Here is a 23,182-nt window from a genome sequence, read left to right as displayed (position 1 = left end):
TGTCCCAATATTTATGCACCTGACTTTATATAAAGCAACAATACAAACTGACATTTTCAAATAAGATTGTTAATAATTTTATCCGCAATAAATAAAAGAGTTTTTTCCTAAAAGAGATCATTATCAAAAGACAAAAAAGTCAAGGACAGTACTGTACTGAATTTTGGACACTTACAAGAGTTGCTGGGCTGCGAATCCATTGGGATCATGAGTTTGGCTCGTGTCGCTCTGCGGGCTGCTAGAGAGCGTTCTAGTGTGGAAATGTTACTGCCAACTTCATCTGTATCGGGCCCTGGAGACACAGATCACTTACTTAAGAGACCTCAACAGACTTTATTAGTATATTAAAAAATAATATTACACAAGTTCCAAAATCAGACAGAATTTATATATTCATCTACAAACGTAGCTCAAGGGAAATGATCTTCTAATGCTTTAGCGTGACCCCCGCATCATGATGTCATTGCAATGCAAACATATCAAAGTGTGTTTTCCAAAGCGTGATAATAAAATTTCCTACAGTATATATTTTTGCCACCAGATGGCACTGTGACAGAACTGTACTGTGCATGTCATATATACTGGAAGTATGAATTAATCAAATTGATTTATTTGCTGAACTGAAATTATCTGTCATTGGAGTGGGGGGGTAACTATCAATAGCTTGCAGGAAAAATATTCATGTAACAGAATTCCGATGATTGACACTTACCACTACTCACACACCACAGATAAAAACAAATAAAAAATGGACAGTGTGCCCTCCAGCAATCCTCTACCAGATCCAGAACTTAGCAGACTTCTATTAACTAAGACTATAACCACACAGGGTAAAAAAATTGTATAGGAAAACCATTTCCAGCCTGGTCCAGAGCAGGGTTGAGCTTAATAACACTTGGACATCTCCCATCCATCATCCCTGCACTGAGTATGTAATTAGAAAGTGTTAAGTGTCCCAGTGATCCCCGACTCCCAGTATAATGAATATCACTAATACCCCTATTACACTAATTGAATAAAAGGGCATTTGAACACCAGCTCTCTGTTGATCGCTAGCCTGGTTTATACTATACCAGGGCAAACCCACACTCATAGGGGTCTATTTACTAAGCAGTGTTAGGAGACAGAGTGAAAAGTGATAAGGTGCCAGCCAATCAGCTCCCAACTGTCATTTTTCAAACACAGGGTCTGATTCAGAGCCGCTCGTAAGTGCCCGCTCGTTCGTTCCGACCGATGTTCGCACAACTGCGCATGCGTACGGATTTTAATACGCATGCGCAAACCAGTCATTGCGGCCGAAAATCGTGTGCTCGCTAAATAGCGAATGCCTGCTATTTTGAGTGACAGGAGGAGGCGTATGTGGGTGGTAACGGGAAGGTGCTTGAAAACGGGGAGTGGAGATCCGAACGCAGGCGTGCCAAACGGTCAAAACTCGCGTTTTAAGGGTGTGCATAATTAACAAAGCAGCGTCATCGACCACATCACTTGGTTGTTTTATAGTCAGAACTGCTCGCATGATTGTGGTAGGAAAAACCAACCACAAGAATAGCGACTCGATTAATCTAATAAATAGCGGACATGACGTATGATGCGAGCGGCCAGGGGGCGTTTTTTTCAAAATTACGTTCGCATGTTTTGTTCGCTCGTTCAGACATAGAGGCGTGAACAGACCGCAAAGAGCAAACGGTTAATTTAAATAGCCAGCCCCTTTTTCTGGACGAGCGAGCGCAAATAGCGTCCGGCTCTGAATCAGGCCCACAGCCTGTGAGATGACAGTTGGGAGCTGATTGGCTGGCACCTTATCACTTTTCACTCTGTCTCCTAACACTGCTTAGTAACTAGACCCCTTAGTCTTCCTTGTATATTAAACCAACACAGGATGCCATGCACTTAACTGAGCCTTTGGAGGGGGGGCACGCTGCCTATTTGTACATTATTTCTTTATGTATTATTAAACTGTGCAGTTTCTGCAGACAGAGTGGAGGTATCTGGCAATCACTTGCACTTCTCCTCTATACTCCTGTCATGGGTGTATCTACAATGGGTCCAGGGGGGCCCACACCGCACCCCCTGTAACACTAGAAGTTATTTACCTGTCCATCGGCACTGCAGAAATCACAGGGCAATTGGCGCAGGTGCCATGTTTGTGGAGATCAACGTATGTACATTAGGCTCTGCCACGGTGTCAGAGAGTGTACTCTGCGAGAGAGGTGGGGTGAGGGGAGGGGGTACCCACACAGAGACTGCTCACAGGCCCCCTCCTCTCTCAATCTAACCCTGTCTCCTCTATTTCAAGGAAGATGCCGACAATTACCGATCAAGCCTAAAATGCTGACATTTAAATTAAGTGTGTTTACATACGACAGTCAACATCTATCACATCGTCAGATTGTAGCCAAAGTAAAAGGGCCCTAAGTCTGCTATCCGTTTTCGTCCTTATTCTGTGCCTATGTATAATTTCCTGTCTGTATGAGTTGTGATACTGACTGTCCAGTGCTAAGGACTTTGCAGGTGCCTTATAAACAAACATTGAAGTTGAGGATGAATTAATAATTTGGTGCTTAACATTAGTATGGAGCCTGGAGAAACCTGACTGCATGGACCATGCAATGGGGGCAGAATTGGTAAAAGACTATTTGATGCCCGCCCCATCTGTACAGCAGGTTGTAATGGTATACACTGCACATAACTGAATGCACACTAGTAATAACATTGTTCTCTAGTAGCACTTGTGCTGAGTGCTGCCATTATCAGGGCATAGAGAGCTTACCGGAATGAGATGTGCTCTTGCTGCCCAGCTGTGACTCTGACTGGCTGTGACTGACAGGGGTGATATCCTGGCAGCTCTGCCTGGGGGATTCCCGTCCTTGCGTTTCGGACCCTGCTGGCTTTTCTATGTTTTTCATTTCCATCTCCTCATGGTGGATCCATAGATCCGGAGGCCTCAAATCCTTCTGGCTTCCTTTCCGTTTACTGACACTGTGTGTGGCTCGTTTTCTAGTAAGATACAAGGACAAAGCAATTATCATAGGAAGCATGACAAATATCTCATGTTACAGTATCTATGTATTTATGTCATATCTATCTATCTATCTATCTATCTATCTATCTATCTATCTATTTATCTATCTATCTCATATCTTTCTAACTATCTATCTCATATCTATCTATCTATCTATCTATCTATCTATCTATCTATCTATCTCATATATATCTATCTATATCTATCTATCTATCTATCTATCTATCTATCTATCTATCTATCTATCTATCTATCTATCTATCTCTATCTCATATCTATCTATCTATCTATCTATCTCATATCTATTTATCTATCTATCTCATATCTATCTGTCTATCTCTCATATCTATCTATTTATCTATCTATCTATCTATCTATCTACCTATCTCATATCTATCTCATACCTATCTATCTATCTTTCTCATATCTATATATCTCATATCTATCTATCTATCTATCTATCTATCTATCTATCTATCTATCTATCTATCTTTCTCATATCTATCTATCTCATATCTATCTATCTATCTATCTTTCTCAAATATATCTATCTATCTATCTATCTATCTATCTCATATCTATCTATCTTTCTCAAATATATCTATCTATCTATCTATCTATCTCATATCTATCTATCTTATATCTATCTATCTATCTATCTATCTATCTATCTATCTATCTATCTATCTATCTGTCTCATATCTATCTATCTCATATCTAACTATCTATCTAATATATCTCATATCTACAGTATCTCATATCTTTCTATCTAATATCTATATATCTTATATCTATCTATCTATCTATCTATCTATCTATCTATCTATCTATCTATCTATCTATCTCTCTATCTCATATCTAATATTTATATATCTATCTATCTCATATCTATCTAGCTCATACCTATCTATCTATCTATCTCAAATATATCTATATATCTATCTAGCTCATATATATCTAATATCTATCGCTCTTTGGCCCCCATTTACTAATAAGTTTTATCACCAAAACGAGTGATAAATGTCACTGTGTATGATAAATGGTGCTCCAGCCAATTAGCTCCCAACTGTCATTTTTCTAACAGTTGACAGTTGGGAGCTGATTGGCTGGAGCACCATTTATCATACACCGTGACATTTATCACTCGTTTTGGTGATAAAACTTGTTAGTAAATGAGGCCCTATGTATCTAATATCTATATATCTATCTAATATCTATCTGTCTATCTATCATCTAATATCTAACTATATAGCTCTTATCTATCTATTTAATATATATATCGATCTATCTAATATCTGTCTATCTATCATCTAATATCTATCTATGTAGCTCATATCTATCTAATATCTCATATCTATCTATCTATCTATCTATCTATCTATCTATCTATCTATCTATCTATCTATCTATCTAATGATCATCAATCTAACTATTTCATATTTAGCACATATTTATTTATCTATTCATATGATACCAGTTATTTATATGTACCACATACTATCCATAAATAATTCCCCCCTCATCTACAGATATGTAAATGTAGAACTGTAATAAAAGTCAGTATAGGGTGAGACCCAGCAGAGCAGGATGGGAGGCAGAGTGGATTTTGGAAACAGATGTGTAAGAAAGATTATATTTCAAACCCTGCGAATCTCTGATCCAGGTGTCATGCCACTTTAGCACCAGCTGCTTGCTGATAAGTAGTTTAAGTTATACACTGAGAAAGATGCCAGCTCCTCGCAGCTAGACACAAGGGTGCACAGTACAAGGGCAATGTTTCATTTCAATTTGTACAAACACAAACAATCCAGGCTTCTGAGCATTAGATGAAAGTGAGGAACTGAAAATGTTCTGTTTGGAAAAGCAGAAAGGTCTCTAATCCTAGAAACAAGTCATCACATCTCCACTGTTTTTCCTATGAAATAGATCGTCCTGATCCAGTTTGCTGAACCTTTTTAGACCTAGAACAACATTTCACCACTCATATTTGTTTTGGGAAGAACTAGAATGTATATTTCATTAAATGATAATACCTCTCTCCCATGGCTGCAACCCAAACCCTATACGTCACGGCAACCGCTGAAACCAGCCGAAACACAAATGGAGACAGCGGACGTTACAGACATCTATGGTATGGACAGACAGTAGGGCCTCAACCGAAGCTGCATGCCATTCTTAATATGGTCGCATGTTGCAATGTTATAAAAGTGTGCATGCGTTGTGTCTGACTTATGCAACTTAGAGCACCTTCGAGCATGTATCTCAGTCACTTCTCACTGCCGACTGAATGAGGGAAACGCTTTGTGTGGATGGAATCAGTATGATTTCCCGGCATACGGGATGCCGGCGGTCAGAATACCGACAGCGGCATCCCGATGGTGAAGATCCCGACATGGGTCTGGTAAGTATACTTACCTGCTCCAATTCTTTCCTAAACCCTCCCTTCTTGTACCCTAACCCTCCCCACCCCGCACCATAAACCTCCCCTTAGTGCCTAAACCTAACCCTCTCCACTTAGTGTCTAACCCTAACCCCCCAAGTGGTGCCTAACCCCCCGCCCCAGTGGTGCCTAACCCTAACCACCCCCCCCCAGTTGTGCCTAACCCTAACCGAGGGTTGCCAACTTTTATGTCCCTCCTTCCGGGAGGGAGCAGTCGGGCTTCTTCAGCAGGGGAGGGCATGGCCGGGTAAATGAAGCGAAAATGGGGGCGGAGCATGGGTGTGACAGTGCGATTGCATCATCGCATCCCCGCCCCCTCTTCACAATGCCGAGAATAACGGCATTGTGAAGTAGGGGGCGGGGCCATGATGACGTGATTCAGCGTGAATCACGTCACCGGCCTCTCCATTGCCTTGGTTTATATAGTAATCAAGGCGGGGAGGGGTGGGCAGCAGACGGGTCGCCGGGGACCGGGAGCGGCACACGACTTTCGGGAGGCTCCCAGCCGATTCGAGAGGCTAGGCAAGTATACCCTAACCCCCCCATTGGTGCCTAACCCCCCAGTGATGCCTGTCCCTATCCGCCTTCCAGTGGTGCCTAACTCTAACCCCCCCATTGGGGTCTAGCCCCCCCCCAGTGGTGCCTAACCCTATCTGCCCCCCCAGTGGTGCCTACCCCTCCCCAGTGGTGCCTAACCCTATCCGCCCCCCAGTGGTGCCTAACCTTAACCTCCCCCCAAAACCTAACCCTGCTATGCTTCCTAAACCTAACACTCCCCCCAACCCCACCCCCGCAAATAATAGCTAAGGAGCCCTGTTTACCTTCATTCGGGATTTCGGCGTGTCAGAATTTCGGCGTGGGGCTAAAGATAGGCGTCTGTATTTCAATGCCTATCTTTAGTCCCAAGTTGGAATTTCTGCAAGCTAAGTACATCCCCTGTGGACATTTAGTTGGCGTGTAGCCAGAGTACCATCCTACAGCGAGCATATGCAGAACTCGGTTTTCAGTCAGATCTTCTGTGCCAAGCATAGTGTAAGTGTTAGTGCCATTACTAGTGCGACTGCTCCAGAGGCCGGTGGTGGCGCGGTTGCATAGTGTAGGTGTAAGTGCCATTACTAGTGCGACTGCTCAAGAGGCCGGTGGTGGCGCGGTTGCATAGTATAGGTGTAAGTGCCATTACTAGTGCGACTGCTCGAGAGGCCGGTGGTGGCGCGGTTGCATAGTGTAGGTGTAAGTGCCATTACTAGTGCGACTGCTCGAGAGGCCGGTGGTGGCGCGGTTGCATAGTGTAGGTGTAAGTGCCATTACTAGTGCGACTGCTCGAGAGGCCGGTGGTGGCGCGGTTGCATAGTGTAGGTGTAAGTGCCATTACTAGTGTGACTGCTCGAGAGGTTGGTGGTGGCGCGGTTGCATAGTGTAGGTGTAAGTGCCATTACTAGTGCGACTGCTCGAGAGGCCGGTGGTGGCGCGGTTGCATAGTGTAGGTGTAAGTGCCATTACTAGTGCGACTGCTCGAGAGGTTGGTGGTGGCGCGGTTGCATAAATGAGTCTGACTCAGGATATAAGTGTATGTTTGCTTAGGATGTCTGATCACTGGAAGCGGGCGGAATTTCCAACACATTATGGGCCTGATTCAGACGGTGGAATCAGCGTTGATGTCGAGCGTAAGCGACCAATGTTTTCAGTCTGCATTCGTCCTGATGGTTACCTCTGAAACCCGCAGGACGGATTTGGTGGGGCAATTTCAATAGGCGGTTCTTGGTGGTAACATTTGGGTGGTTAACCAGACGAGGCCGCGTCGCATTCACCGTCTGTGGCTTTTGCAGCAGCGGCACTGCAAGTTCATACAGAGACTCAGCGCCGCCATTGGGCTGCTGTAATGACCGATGTGCGGCCGATGGTGCATCGATTACGCACAGCAGCGTATTAGCGTCACAGCCGGTGGGCGACTCTGTACGCTTCCCAGCATAAAGACGCAGTCGCCATAGTCCTCTGAATCAGGACATTTGTGCTATTCTGAATCAGGTTCACAGTCACTTTGAATAAGGTATGGGTCTGTATAGGACGAACCTCTCATAGATGTACTAAGCCTTGGAGAGAGATAAAGTACCAACCAATCAGCTCCTAACTGTCATGTTACAGGTTGTGTTTGAAAAATGGCAGTTAAGAGCTGGTTGGCTGGTACTTTATCACTCTCCACTTTATCACTCTTCAAGCCTAAGTGCATCTCCCCGGTGTCTGTTTTATAGGAGGATTCACTTTTTGAATACTTTGATGTACTCCTTTGCTTTTCCACAGCATTAATTAGATACACTGCTTTATATTTTTTAGCCTCTCTCTATATATTTCGGAAATGTCTCATTCAGTTTAGCAAAGCTGTTTACGTTCATTGCACTTTATATGACGCGAAGCTGCTCTCTGGATAGTACAGGAGAACTGTGTTGTGCTCACGGCAGCAAAAATATGTGTTAAGCAAAAGTTGCAGGAGGGTATTTGAACTAAAGGGCAAAACGTTTTAATTAAAGTTGTCTAACGGTGGACAAACACTTTAGGCATCTAGTTGCTATTTGCTAATATGGTTTTGTGTTGGTGTTCCATCGTACGTTGTCTATTTGCTATAAGATTGTGATTAATCAGAACGGAGAAGAGGTCATGTTGCATGTTTGCACGGCGTGGAAGCCTTCAATGGTTAAGGAAAACACATCACAATATACTTAAAGCCTGCACGGTACACAGCCTAAAGTCAGGAAGCTTTTTTTTTTCTCCTGCCAAACATCTAAATTGACTGCACTGACACGCTGCAAATTTTGCTTCTCAATTCTTATCCGCTGTCTTGTTACTGTGCCAGCTGCCTGGTAACGGCTGCCTTGGACTGTTTTCAGAAAACAGTCATTTCAGATTTAATTCTTAACAAATGCAGAAGCTTTTTTTTTTTTCCTTTCCCTTGCTGGATACTAAAGGCAGCTTTTGCCGCAACGCTCTGCGCTGCAGATCCCAAGCCAAGATTACACGAGGGCACAAAAAAACGCCAGCGGTTGTTTATGGAGAAGGATAAAACATTGGGAGGAATATTTATAGGATTACAAATTAAAATGTCCCCAGTAGCATCCAGCAGCAAATCACTGCTTATCTGTAGTGTATATTTCTTTATGGGGGGTCTAACCGCAAATATGTATTTGTGGACGAATAAACCAGGGTGAATCAGTTGCATCGAGGTGTTAGCAGTATTGGCAGCTGTGCCAAAATAAAGGGGGATGTAACCATTGGATCGTTCTCTTGTGGCCCACTTTAATCATTGGTTGGTGACAAGGTCATTGGAACACTTTGGGGCTCATTTATCAAAGAGTTTTATCATATGCAACGAGTTTTAAAACTCGTGGCATATGATAAATGGTTCTCCAGCCAATCAGCTCCCAACTGTCATTTTTCAAACCGATGACAGTTAGGAGCTGATTGGCGGGAACACCATTATCATACGCAACGAGTTTTATAATAGTATGATAAAACTCATTGATAAATGGGCCCCTTTGTGTCTTGGGTGTAATTTTGTTCTTCGCTTAACTATCTCTAGAATGTTTGACTAAACATTGGTCCTCTAGTGCTTTGCCACCTTTATAACCATTGCAGGATTTAAATATAACTGTAGCTAATAAGTGATTCTTATAAGGGCTTCTTGGGTGTTTTAAGAAGTAAGTTTGAGATGTTTCATGAAGGTTCCATACTTCCTCTGCTGTGCGGATGACCTCCTTGTGCAGATAACAGCTACGATCACCACCACCAGGATAGTGATGGCTCCAACAGTAACCACGATGATCACCAAGAGATTGCTGTTCTTCTGCGGGGTCACACCGTGAGGCGGGTGCATCTGTCCTATGGGGGGCTCTAGAACAAAAGAAAAATTAAGTGTTAGAAAGTTAAATTCTGAAAACATGCACTGAAACAGCATAGGGGGAACTTGGGACTGTGCCATCCGGTGTTGACTGTGGACATATGAATAGTTGACCTTATAGGACAATGATGTCAATGACCTCTACCAGGAGAACATTCCATACAACCTATTGAATGATACAGCATAGCTGGGGTCCAGAACTATTAATGAAACAGAGGGAAATAAGTCTTGAATGTTGGCCCTATCAACTGTGGAACTAACCATGGATTATCCACAAAACAACCTACGCAAGTCTGCAACCTTCCAAACGGTTCATTGAGGTGCGATCATTAAAAGTGTCCTCCTTATAATGATGCCATAAATACAATGTCTGACTAATGTTTGTTTCGGCTTTATTGATTTTTAGTACAGTAGTTGTCTGTTTAATCAGACAGCAGCCAGTTCTCAGCATATGACATCTGTTGCTCAAGCCCCTCATTTGAGCTGCCTATGCACACTGGATGTATATCCAATTTGGCGACACACCACATGAGGTACAATTAGTGTAGTTGGCCTGACTTCCGAATTACTATATCGGAACAAATTTTGTTTTGCTTCTCTAGATCAGTGGTACTGATCATATAGAATGGTTGGACCCCAATTATTTAAATAGCAACATATAATTTTTTTTTTTAAATATAAGAATTCCTACTACCAATGGGGAGTAAAGATTGAGATGTTAGACCTCAAATAATCTCCTGGGACGTTTCCAAGTGGCAAAAAAAGGGGAAAAATACTGTATGGTAATACAAAAGAAAAACACATTTTTAAATATATTGTTAAACTTAAAATATATAGTATTTAGAGAGAGAGCGAGATGTGTGGTTCAGTTTTCCTGAAAACATTAGTGTTCCGAGTCTAATCGAGTCCAGACTCAGATCACTTTTGTGGTTCCGAGTAGAACCGAGTCCCCGACTCGGGTCTGCTTTAAATTCAGATCTCAGATTTAAAAACAGAATCTTGGGATTTGGATTTTGGGTTTTTGATTGAATACAAACGGGTCCAAATGACAGATTTTAATCCAAAATCTAAACCAATTCCGAACGAATACTCTTGAGGGTGGTTTTGCCAAAATCAAAACCCGGGGGTCAGCAGACATCTTTAAAAATATATAGTACAGTATATTTTGAATTATGAAAATAAAGCCTGCATACAGTATAGGACCAGCACAGGTTAAAAATGCACCTGCAAATTCAACACAATCTGCAATGTGCATCAGTCAGCTGCTGCAGAGAGCTCAGAGCTATCTACAAATATTTAATGTATAGAAGATTTATTTAAAGACCTTGGTGTATACAATGATACTGCACTGTTTACTTTCATTCCATATTGATGGAGGAAATGGTGTTCAGGGCCGTCGTGGGTAATGGATAACGCGTTTAAATATTAGCTGGACCCCCCACGGGTTCAGCTCTAGCTTGTCATGTTAATTTATACAGGCATCTAATTTTGGCTTTTTGTAGAGCTGAGCCTGGCTCATGCATCAGTCATGTGCTGTACGTGACTGTGGCAGAAATAGGCTTAGAACCGATACAAGTTATTGTGATTTTTCAGACAGTTTAACAAAATCGATGAACGAGAGTTGGGTCAGGTCACAGGGACTCTATCTGTTGTATCAGACATCGATGCAATGTATCAATTCATGCTACTGTCTTTGATATAATCTTATATCTGAAATCAGCAAATCTGACCATTATGGCCCTCATTCAGAGCCACTCGCTAGCGGCAGTACGCTCGTTCCGAGCGATGTTCGCACTTCTGCGCATGTGTACGGATCGTTATACGCATGCGCGAACCAGTCAGTGCGGCCGAAATTCATGTGCTCGCAATATAGCGAATGCCTGCTATTTTGAGTGACAGAATGAGGCGTATGTGGGTGGTAACGGGGGAAGGTGCTTGAAAATGGGGAGTGGAGATCAGAACGCAGGCGTGCTTAAAGGTCAAAACGGGCGTTTTATGGGTGTGCATAATTAATATAGCAGCGTCATTGACCACGTCACTGGGTTATTTTATAGCCAGAACTGCTCGCAAGATTGTGGTAGCAAAAACCAACCACAAGAATAGCGAGCAGTTCATACGCTGGTCGATGTACTCGATTAATCTAATAAATAGCGGACATGACGTATGGTGCGTGCGGCCAGGGGGCGTTTTTATCAAATAAACGAGCGTATGTTTTGCTCGCTCGTTCAGACTTAGAGGTGGGAACAGACTGCAATTTGCGAACGGATCATTTGAATAGCCACCCCTTGTTTTTGAACGAACGACCGCAAATAGCGAACGGCTCTGAATCAGGCCCTATATCTCTTGCAGTAAGATAAAAAAGAGCTAAACTAACAGGGAAGTGGAATTACCAGCTGTTGTTTTTTGACTAGTGAGCAGGGGGCTCCCCCATCCCTCTGAAATAAGATTGTTAAAAACCTGTGCTTTAAAATGTATTCATTCTGAGTGAGAACCAGATTAGCCACTAGGCGACCTAAACAAAGGCCCAGATTCCAGCACATGCAGGCATATCTGAGACAGAATGATCTGCTTTGTAGCTGCTCAATTTGATCTGGTGTTTCTTTTATTTATTTTATGCTGGATTTCACATCCCTAGTCTTCTGTATGAATCTGTCAATAGCAATGATCCTAAAGGAACCACGAGGGGTCCGCAGCGCCTTACAAGGTACAGTACATAAACAGAAACTGTATGAACAAAACAAGAACTAGGGGGTCTAGTTACTAAGCAGTGTTAGGAGACAGAGTGAAAAGTGATAAGGTACCAGCCAATCAGCTCCCAACTGTCATCTTTCAAACACAGCCTGTGAGATGACAGTTGGGAGCTGATTGACTGGCACCTTATCACTTTTCACTCTGTCTCCTAACACTGCTTAGTAAATAGACCCCCTAGTCACTTACAGAACATAGCAGGACATGGACATGGGTTATTATAACTTATAAACATTGCTGCATCTCAGCAGTCATACCCAAGGGATAGGTGCCATTGTAGGCTAAGGCAAAGCACATGAGGAAAAACGGCACTGCTCATGAGAGCTTACAGTCTAAAGGGGAGGGGCAGACAGACAGGGGTGACACAGAGGGGAGACACAGGGAGGAAGGAGAATGGAGCGGTGGGTTAGGATAAGAGCGGCAAGGCTTTGATGAAGTTGTGGGTCTAGAGAGCCTATTTGAAGATTTGTAGGGAGGTGGAGAGTCTGATAGGGATAGGGAGAGAGTTCCAGGTGTAGGGATCAGCACGGGCAAAGTCTTCCAGGTGAGAGTTGGAGGAAGTAATCATTAGTGGAGCAAATTGTGATGGTAGATGAGGTCAGAGAGGTAAATGGGAGAGGATTGGGTGAGGGCTTTGTAAGTGAGTGTTAGAGACTTGGCTTGGGTTCTGAAGGGGAAGGGGAGCCAATATAGGGCATGTGGGGATGAGCCGGGCAGTAGCATTGAGGACAGATTGGAGTGGATAGAGAGAGTCAGGGAGGCCAGATAAGAATAGGTTACAGTAGTCCAGTCGGGAGATGACCAGTATGTAAAATAGATAGATGATGACATAGCACTTAGGCCTTGATAGCGTCTTGAGCAATTCTTTACCGAGATACATTTGCAGTTTATGCGACTTCACATACATGACATAATGTGCCCTTTTTCTTTTTGATTTATTAAACAGGCACACAACTCCGTTTTGTGGACGGATCTTGCCAGTCTTCGTGCTATGCATGCTCCATAAGCGAGCCTCTGCCCTAATCTACGGGGATTCCAAGATGCACGCATCTCACTGATATCTGCACTTGTGGCTGAATGGTGTAACTGTGTAGTAAAAGGATGCTTACACGTAGGCTAATATCAACTAGAGATGTGCGCAGACACCCGTCTTTTGATTAGGTCCAGTTTCGGTTTTCTTTACAAATGAATAAAAACAGCAAAACTCATGTAACTCAGACCTGTTTTTGTTCCTATAGTATAGTATATTATATATACTATTATTAACCTCAACAACATTGTTTTTCCAGTCATTTCCTATCAATCTTGGTAAATTTTGGCACCTGCGTGTATATATATATATATATATTTATATATATATTGTGATAGGATCATTGGTAATGTGGTCTGTGGCAGGTACATTTGTCCCAGATTCCTGTCTTATGTGTTTTAAACCCCCAGGAGAAAGTCTGCAGTGTAGCAGGCTTGAGTTTCGGCTTTTTGAAAAGCCGGTTTGGGACCTGGGGGTTGTGGGTGAGAGGAGAGGGAGGGCTCCACCCACGGCCACTCCAGGTTTTGGTTCTCGAAGCCTGGTAACAGGCTTGTTAGGGTTTCCACCTGAGAGTGGCCAATATAAGCCTAGTGTGTTGAGGGCTGATTGTCTCACCTGGGAGAGCAGACAGGGAGTTTGCTCAGAGACACTTGAAAACCTATCCGGGAGTGTTGTGCTGTGCTTTTGTTGCTGGTGAGGGCATTAGGCCCTGCCAGGTTCTGGTAGTGAGGGAACCACCTGTGAAGTTAGTGCCCCGACAGGGCTAGGATTTATGTTTATGTTTTCTTTATATTATTTCTGACATTGTACAATAAAGACTGGCGCCGACCAGCTTGTACTCGAATCCAGTCTGGCGTACTGTTTCCCAGCTGCTGTGTGTGAAAGGAAGGAGTCCTCTACCCAGGAGAGGGACCCCCTAACCTGACTGTGTCACAATATGGTGGAGAATGCGGGCAACCACACACACTGAAGTTGCAGCAAGAGGAAAACTTTCCATTTAAAAATTAAAGGGACAGACACCCAATTTGTGAGTGTGGAAATAACACTGTGTCCTTGGAGTCCCATAGAGGAGGCATCAGCCAATGCTCAGAGAGGCAAGGTTCAGCTTCCAATCTACACCCCAGGACAAAATGGAGGAAATTATTAAGGCCTTGCTCCAAGCTACAGCAGCTCAGCAGGAATCTACCAGAGCTCAGCAGGAATCTACCAGAGCTCAGCAGGAGACTAACAGACTTCAACAGGTCGCCATTGAGGAAACCCGCCAGGCCTTAGCGGAAAACAGCCAGGCCATAAGAGAGGTGGTACAGCACCTGGTCGCCCGGCCCAGAGATGTTATTACTGGTCCTCCCACCACCACTCACTCCGTACGAGCCAGTCACTTCCTCCAAAAGATGACTTCGGGCGATGATGTGGAGGCCTATCTCGCCGCATTTGAAAGAACGGCCGAAAGGGAGAGTTGGCCCAAGGAGCAGTGGGCAAGTCTGGTGGCACCTTTTTTGTCTGGGGAGCCACAAAAAGCATATTTCGACTTATGCCTGGCTGATGCCAAGGACTATAAAAAACTAAAACAGGAGATCCTTTGTTCGTGCCCAACGGGTCCACCGCTGGGAGTTCCATAGGGACAAGCCTCCACGTTCACAGATGCATGACCTTGTCCATCTGTCCTCCAAAATGGCTACAGCCCGAGACGCTGACGGGACCACAGATCGTGGAAAGGGTCGTGATGGACCGGTACCTGCGATCATTACCTGTGACTCTGCGCAAGTGGGTGAGCCATGCAGACCCTAAGTCCGCGGACCAGTTGGTCGAGCTGGTGGAGAGGTACGTGGCGGCTGAGGAGCTGATGAGTATGCCCCACCGAGCCCCGAAGGTGCACCGGCGAACTCCAACAGACACTGGTAAGACTGTTCCAGGGGAGAAGGGTGCTGGGCGGTGGAATGTACCTAAGACTGAGGGTGTAGAACCTGGAGACAGGCCTGCCAGGCCAGGGAGGTTCTTGTCCCGTAAACGACTAGACATTAATATGACTCAGTGTTTCCGATGTGGTGGCTTCAGCCATATTGCCGCTAATTGTTCACTTACAACTGAACCTATGCAATGTGATACTGCTCATATCTACCGCAGGGGGTCTTTCTTTGCACAGACAGCCTGTACGGCTGACCGGCAGGCTGAGACTGATAAGCACATGTGTGTACTCACTGTAGATGGCAACCAAGTAGAGGCACTGTTAGACTCTGGTAGCTTGGTGACACTTATAAAAGCTGAGCTGGAGAACCCCTTGAGGCATACAGGGAAAACTGTGGGTGTGACCTGCATACATGGGGATACTCGATATTATGTTACGGCCGAGGTGAACATCGAGACACCATGTGGCTCTGCTATAGTTTCTGTGGGTTTGGTGCATGGTCTGGTGTACGATGCAATATTGGGGAGAGACTTTGCTCACTTCTGGAAGTTGTGGGAAAGCCGTTTTGTTCCAGAGGTGAACAACCCCGATCCATTTGAGAAGGTTGTCGATGTAGTGGAGGAGGGAGTTTCTTCTGAGTCAGAGTTATTCCCTTTTTCTACTATGGTTGGCGAACTAGAGAATGCGGAACATGACGGTGGTCCGCCAACTGATGTGCCTCCCATTGAGGTGGGAAGTGTTGTTGGGCCAGGTGATCGTCTGCCTGATTTAGAGGTCAGAAGAGAGGTCTTTGCCGTGGAGCAGTTGAATGACCCTACTTTGGTAAAAGCCAGGGAGAATGTAAAAGTAGTTGATAGTAAACCCGTAGACCCTGATAGTCCTTTGTCCTATCCCCACATGGCAATGTGTCAGGATTTGTTATATCAGGTGACTAAGAAGAGGGAAGATATTGTGGAACAACTAATAGTTCCTAAAGCCTACAGAAGAACAGTGTTGGATCTGGCCCATGGTCATATAACGGCAGGCCATCTAGGGGTAGAGAAAACCACTGAGCGAATAATGCAGAGGTTTTTTTGGCCCGGGCTTCATAAAGAGGTGTCTGACTTTTGCGCATCCTGCCCTGAGTGTCAGTATCATGCTCCCAGGCCACATTTTAAGGGTCCACTAGTTCCATTGCCTATTATAGAGGTGCCGTTTGAAAGAATAGCGATGGATTTGGTTGGACCCTTAATGAAGTCTGCCAGGGGACACCAGTTTATTCTGGTCATAATGGATTACGCTACCAGGTACCCGGAAGCGATCCCGTTGCGCAATACGTCAACCAAGACCATTGCCAGAGAGCTAGTTCATGTCTTTAGCAGGCTGGGTATACCCAAGGAGATACTAACTGACCAGGGTACACCGTTTATGTCAAAAGTCATGAAAGAGTTATGCTGCCTGTTCAAAATTGAACAGTTAAGAAGTTCGGTTTATCACCCCCAAACCGATGGGCTGGTCGAGAGGTTTAACAAGACGTTAAAACACATGCTTAGGAAAGTGGTCGACAAGGATGGTAGGGATTGGGATTACTTATTGCCGTATTTATTGTTGGCCATAAGAGAGGTTCCCCAGTCCTCCACCGGGTTTTCACCCTTCGACTTGTTGTATGGGAGACACCCAAGGGGGTTACTAGACATTGCCAAAGAGACATGGGAGGGGCAGTCTAGTCCTTACAAAACGGTGATTGAGTATGTTTCTCAAATGCAGGAGAGAATTGCTGTGGTAGTGCCAATAGTGAGAGAGCACCTGGAACAGGCTCAACAGGCACAGCAGAGGGTATACAACCGCAATGCCCGGTTACGCAGCTTTGCTCCTGAGGACAGAGTGTTAGTGTTGGTTCCCACTGTGGAAAATAAACTTTTGGCTAAATGGCAAGGGCCCTTTGAAATCTTAGAAAGAGTGGGGCAGGTCAATTACAAAGTTTACCAGCCGGGGAAAAGAAAGCCGAAACAGATATACCATATAAATCTGTTAAAGCCCTGGAAAGATAGAACGGTACTGTCGGCCGTCCGAGCCCCTCCAGTAAATCCAGGGCCCTTAGTTCCCGAAGTGACAGTGGCAAAAACCCTGTCGGCAATTCAACAACAAGAGGTCAAGGAGTTTCTGATCAGAAATAGGGTGCTGTTCTCTGACATACCTGGGAAAACCTCGGTCATTAAACATGACATCATCACTGACCCAGGGGTTAAAGTTAATCTAAAGCCCTATAGGTTACCAGAAGCACAAAGAGAATCAGTGTCGAAAGAAATTAAAAATATGTTAGAGTTAGGGGTTATTGAAGAATCACATAGTGAATGGTCAAGTCCCATTGTGTTGATTCCAAAGCCCGACGGGAGTTTCTGCAATGACTTCCGAAAGTTGAACAGTGTTTCAAAATTCGATGCCTACCCGATGCCAAGAGTGGATGAACTGATTGAGAGACTAGGGACGGCAAGGTATTTAACCACTCTTGACCTAACCAAAGGGTATTGGCAAGTACCGTTAACCGAGAGCGCCAAACAAAAGACAGCTTTTTCAGCGCCCGAGGGCTTGTTTCAGTACAAGATGTTGCCCTTCGGGCTACATGGGGCACCTGCTACCTTCCAAAGAATGATGGACAGGATTCTAAGGCCCCATAGACGGTATGCGGCTGCTTATCTGGATGACGTGGTCATTCATAGTCCTGATTGGCAGTCTCACTTACCCAGGGTACAAGCAGTGTTGGACTCCATCTATAAGGCAGGTTTGACAGCCAACCCAAAAAAGTGTTGTTTAGGCATGGAGGAAGTAAAATATCTGGGATACACCATTGGCAGAGGCCTGATAAAGCCTCAGCTCAATAAAGTTGATGCCATACAAAACTGGCCACGGCCTCTGAATAAGAAGCAGGTGAGAGCCTTCTTGGGAATTACGGGGTACTACAGGAGGTTTATACCCAACTTTGCCACCATGGCAGTCCCGCTGACTGACCTGACCAAAGGCAAACAAAGAGTCATGGTAGAATGGAGTCCTGAGGCAGAGAAGGCTTTTCAGGAGTTGAAAGTAGCGTTGTGTTCCCAACCAGTCCTGATGACTCCTAATTTTGAAAGGGAATTCATAGTACAAACCGATGCATCAGAAGTAGGTATAGGAGCGGTCCTGTCCCAGAACAAGGAGGGTGAGGAACCCTATTTTCTATCTAAGTAGAAAGTTGAATGTACATGAGAGAAACTATGCCACAGTGGAGAAGGAGGCATTGGCCATAAAGTGGGCATTAGAGGCTCTCAAGTACTACTTGGTTGGAAGAAAGTTCAAATTGATCACTGACCATGCCCCTTTGAAGAGGATGTCCGAAAATAAGGACAGTAATGCGAGAATTCCGAGATGGTTCTTGGCGTTACAAACTTTTAAATTTTCAGTGGAACACAGGCCAGGAAGCCAGCTGGCCAATGCTGACGCGTTGTCACGCGTTCATTGTTTGGGGGCTTCAGTTGTTCCGCCCCACAGGTCGAAACAAAGGGGGGGGATATGTGATAGGATCATTGGTAAAGTGGTCTGTGGCAGGTACATTTGTCCCAGATTCCTGTCTTATGTGTTTTAAACCCCCAGGAGAAAGTCTGCAGTGTAGCAGGCTTGAGTTTCTGCTTTTTGAAAAGCCGGTTTGGGACCTGGGGGTTGTGGGTGAGAGGAGAGGGAGGGCTCCACCCACGGCCACTCCAGGTTTTGGTTCTCGCAGCCTGGTAACAGGCTTGTTAGGGTTTCCACCTGAGAGTGGCCAATATAAGCCTAGTGTGTTGGGGGCTGATTGTCTCACCTGGGAGAGCAGACAGGGAGTTTGCTCAGAGACACTTGAAAACCTATCCATGAGTGTTGTGCTGTGCTTTTGTTGCTGGTGAGGGCATTAGGCCCTGCCAGGTTCTGGTAGTGAGGGAACCACCTGTGAAGTTAGTGCCCCGACAGGGCTAGGATTTATGTTTATGTTTTCTTTATATTATTTCTGACATTGTACAATAAAGACTGGCGCCGACCAGCTTGTACTCGAATCCAGTCTGGCGTACTGTTTCCCAGCTGCTGTGTGTGAAAGGAAGGAGTCCTCTACCCAGGAGAGGGACCCCCTAACCTGACTGTGTCACAATATATATATATATTATACATGCAATCAAAAAACACGCAGTATCTGGTTTATAGGTCTGAGATACAACTGGAAGACCTGAGCGGGTTTTCAACATAACCGAATTGCTCATCTCTACTATGAAGAAGAGTGTATTAAGGGCATGTATGCTTGCTGGCTGTGCCGAGTTGTGCGTATGCAGAAATATGGCTGCTTTCAGATGGTTCCCTTGCGCCAAGGACAGGGCTGGTGCCAATATGCACTGATAAGGATGATAGCTATAACTCCAAGCTATGTCATCTATCCAACTAGACCAACCCTATATGGGATACAGGGAAATATCTGCATTTAATTTCATCCACGCAATGCAAGTTGCAGTTGTGGCCGACTACCGTGCAACCCAGCCCCAGTGCCATGGGCATATCTATAATGGGTGCAGGATCCAGGGGGTCCCACACCGCACACCCCTCACCCATGCTTACATTTCCGCTGTGCACTGCAGAGATCACTGAGAAAATGGGGCCGGCCCCATTCTCTGCATGCACCAGCAATTGGGACCTGGGGGGTGGGGACACGGAGACCGCACATAGACCCCACCTCTATTGAACTGCCCCTGACAAGGCTTACAGTGTAGAATGGCAAAAGGGGAATTCGTACATTATGGGGCTGATTCTAAGTTGGACGCAGCAGCGTCAGTATCTGCGTCTATTGGCGGTCACCAGTCTGCAACTTTGTTAATTCCGCTACAAAATAGCCCCAGCTTGGTGTACACCCGTCCGTCCGAATGTGCAAGGACTGAGACGCCCACTGTCGGCATCCGCAGGTGCTGAAATACCGATTGTGTGCGCGTCTTTGTACGCACCATCCATCGCACCATCAAAACTTGCACCAGCCCTATGGCAGGCGCAGTTTCTCCGCCCGAGCATGGCCTGCTATGTGAGCGGTTGAGCGTCTCTGTATGCAGCCACTATCCGCGACACACTAGCGACACTCCCACAACACGCTCAAAAGACGGGTAAACTCCATGCGTCCGCTATGCCACCTCCCTGTCACCGCCCAGGAATGCCCGTTACATTATCAACACATTTCTGAGACCAGTTTATATTTAATCGATAATTTACACACCAGGTGTAAAGAGCAAAACACAGAGAGTTTTTAGAAGTGGAGATGTTGCCCGTAGCAACCAATCACATTCTACTTAACATTTATCTAACACCTTCTAGAAGATAATAGCTAGAATCTGATTGGTTGCGATAGGCAACATCTCCTCTTCTAAAAACTCTCACTTTAGTAAATATTTACCCATAGCACTGAGACCTTTACTGAGAGTGATGGTGTGTAAGCTCTGTACAGACAAACCTCTCCCTGGCCTGTGCTCTGAAGACTCATTGACTGATAAGGCTGCCATGTAAATACCAGTGTTCTCCAGTAAGAGGCGATTCCTAATTTATCATTACTAAGGGATAGAATGTGAAGTATTGAACGTTGAATCTCATTGAAGGTCATTTCTGCTCTTCATCTGAGGACCTCCTTCTCTTTCTCATGTGTGGGTCGAGTATACATTTACACAGCCAGATGAAAAATAAAGAGCACTGATTTCAAATGCTATCCTCTATCTTATCAAGGGCAAGGGATTCTCTTCAAATGCTGCTGCGTCCTTCTGTTTTGCTGAACGTTGAAAGGCTGATTGAAGACACCAGCTCGATGCAGAGCTCCGGCCTTGTTATTTGCATTCCAAAAATCAGCCATAGGGGAACATTTTAGCGCAGACAGTTGGCCTTGTCCAATGCATAGAGCGCAAATATTTTATACATCATGAGATCTCATACAAAAATTCCAAAAATATACTGGTAGGTTAAGTGGGTCCAAACAAAAAGTAACCCTAGTGTGTGTGTGGGTGTGTGAGCATGTGATAAGGAATATAGGGCCTGATTCAGACCCACTCGCGAGCGGCTGTCCGCTCGCAAGTGGGTCGATGTTATGGACTGAGCATGCGCACGACGGAAAGAGCTCCGTCGTGCGCATGCGCGAGACGCGACGAGCGAAGGAAAGTCCTTCGCTCGTTGTGTCCGATCAAAGGGGGCGTGCTGTCAATGTTGATTGACAGCACGCCCCCTTTGGTAGGCGTTCTGGGGGCGTGCCTCCCTGACGGGGGCGTTCCCACGGGAACTCCTCCCGTCAGAAGCCGGCCCACTGACATCACTAGTGATGTCAGTGGGAGTGATTTTGGCTCTGATAGAGCCAAAATCACTCCGGAGCTTGCAGTTGAAAACCTCAACCGCAGGCTCCGGCTCGCAATTTCGATGGTCACGATGGTCTCGACCATCGCGGCCATCACAATGCACGCTCGTATAGCCTGTGGGTGGTGACCCACAGCTATACGAGCGTCCAGGAGGACGCTCCATGAAAATGGAGCCCGGCCCTCATTCAGAGCGTGCGCTCTGCTCAGAGCGTACGGCTCTGAATGAGGGCCATAGATTGTAAGGTCCACTGGGGCAGGTGCGAATGGACAAATATTCTCTGTAAAGCGCTGCGGAATATGTGTGCGTTATACCAATAACTGGTAAAAAATAAATAAATACAATCTGAATTAGGCAACCTATGTTAGTACCCAAGTCCCAGGAGGTCTCGCTGTTGTTTATGGACCCTAAGAGGCATATCTTCAGCTGCTAAGGGGTAAATGGTGGCAGCAACCACGCACGGAACAAAGGCTCATCTTAGCTCTAAGGGATCTATGTATCAAGCAGTGAATAGCATGGAGATGTGGACCAGGGGAGATGTTGCCCATAGCAACCAATCAGCTTTGAAGTAGCATTTATCAAGTACAGTCTATAAAATAATACATAGGAGCTGATTGGTTGATATGGGCAACATCTTCCCTGGTCCACGTCTCCACGCTTTTCACTGCTTGATACATAAACCCCTAACTCAAGAGAAAAACAGATTATTGTATTTACTGACACAAACTATGTGAGCCATTCTATATGGCACAGAATTAATATGTGTGAGCAATTGCAGGTAGACGTCAGTAAGGCCAATCAGAGGAAAAATGATATTTCAAATATATTCCTCTCTCTTTGAGGATAAAATGTATCAAACCTTCCAGAGAGAAAAAGGGGCCTTTAACATTTTCACCTACTGTTGTAGAAATGAAATATTGGGGGCCATTCATTATAAAGGTAACGCAGGAGATACGATGGACCTCATTCAGAGTCGGTTGAAGCGGCCGCACGGTCGTACGGAAAAAAATCGGCCGGATATTCAAATTATTCCCTTGCAAGTTGCGTCCCTAAGTTCGGATCGGTAGTTGGCCGACCAAGGGGAGGAAGCGGTCGGAAGACAAAAAAATACGCCCCCTTCTCATACGCATTACATGTCATCTCCGGGCATATAAGGATTAATCGAGACCATCGGGAACCATCGGCACTGGTCGCAGAGTTTAAGATTGACCATACCCTCACTTAAGCTCTACGATCATGTCAGTGTAAAAACCTCCCATGTCACATGTGCCATGACGCTACTTTGTTAATTATGCACTCCCATAATCCGTATGCACTCCCATAAAACGCCGTTCGCATAATGAGGCACGCCTGCGTTCAGATCTCCACTCCCCCGTTTACAAGCACCTTCCCCTGTTACCACCCACAAACGCCTCCATCTGTCACTCAAACTACCGACCTGGCTGTGTTCAAGGAGAGAGAAATTTCTGATCGTAGCGGCTAGTTTGCGCCCGCGCATTGCGAACTTTACGCATGCGCAGTATAGCGAACATCGGTGGCATACGACCGTGCGGCCGCAACGACCGACTCTGAATGAGGTCCTCTATCTCTTGCTTACCTTTTGGGCCATAGACTAGTAGGTGGTCCGATATTCATCTGAAAATACAACCTTTTTGGAGATTGACAGCAGGAACCTTCGCCATCTTCAGATGCTGTTTGTTCCCGGACCCCCATTTCCTTATAGGAAGGAGGTCTGGGTTGCGATAAGGAATCCTTTTGGATCCCTCCCCCCTTATTCGGCTCCCTCTGCTGGCCATCAG

The 23,182-nt window shown here is 45.2% G+C and overlaps 1 protein-coding gene across 1 annotated transcript in view; it reads right to left on the bottom strand.

Annotated features, from left to right (window-relative positions):
* The window catches only part of DCC (DCC netrin 1 receptor), an 845,884-nt gene that overhangs the window by 32,096 nt on the left and 790,606 nt on the right, over positions 1-23,182 (bottom strand). The window contains exons 23-25 of the mRNA XM_088453001.1: positions 9,185-9,344; positions 2,771-2,997; positions 176-292 (exon numbers count right to left, since the gene is read on the bottom strand). Coding sequence (XP_088309127.1) covers positions 176-292; positions 2,771-2,997; positions 9,185-9,344 — 504 coding nt within the window. The remainder of the gene's footprint in view (positions 1-175; positions 293-2,770; positions 2,998-9,184; positions 9,345-23,182) is intronic.

Source organism: Taudactylus pleione, unplaced genomic scaffold, assembly GCF_031769625.1.
Source record: "Taudactylus pleione unplaced genomic scaffold, aTauple2 ptg000562l, whole genome shotgun sequence".
Taxonomy (NCBI): Eukaryota; Metazoa; Chordata; class Amphibia; order Anura; family Myobatrachidae; genus Taudactylus; species Taudactylus pleione.
This window is presented reverse-complemented; position numbering and strand designations above follow the sequence as displayed.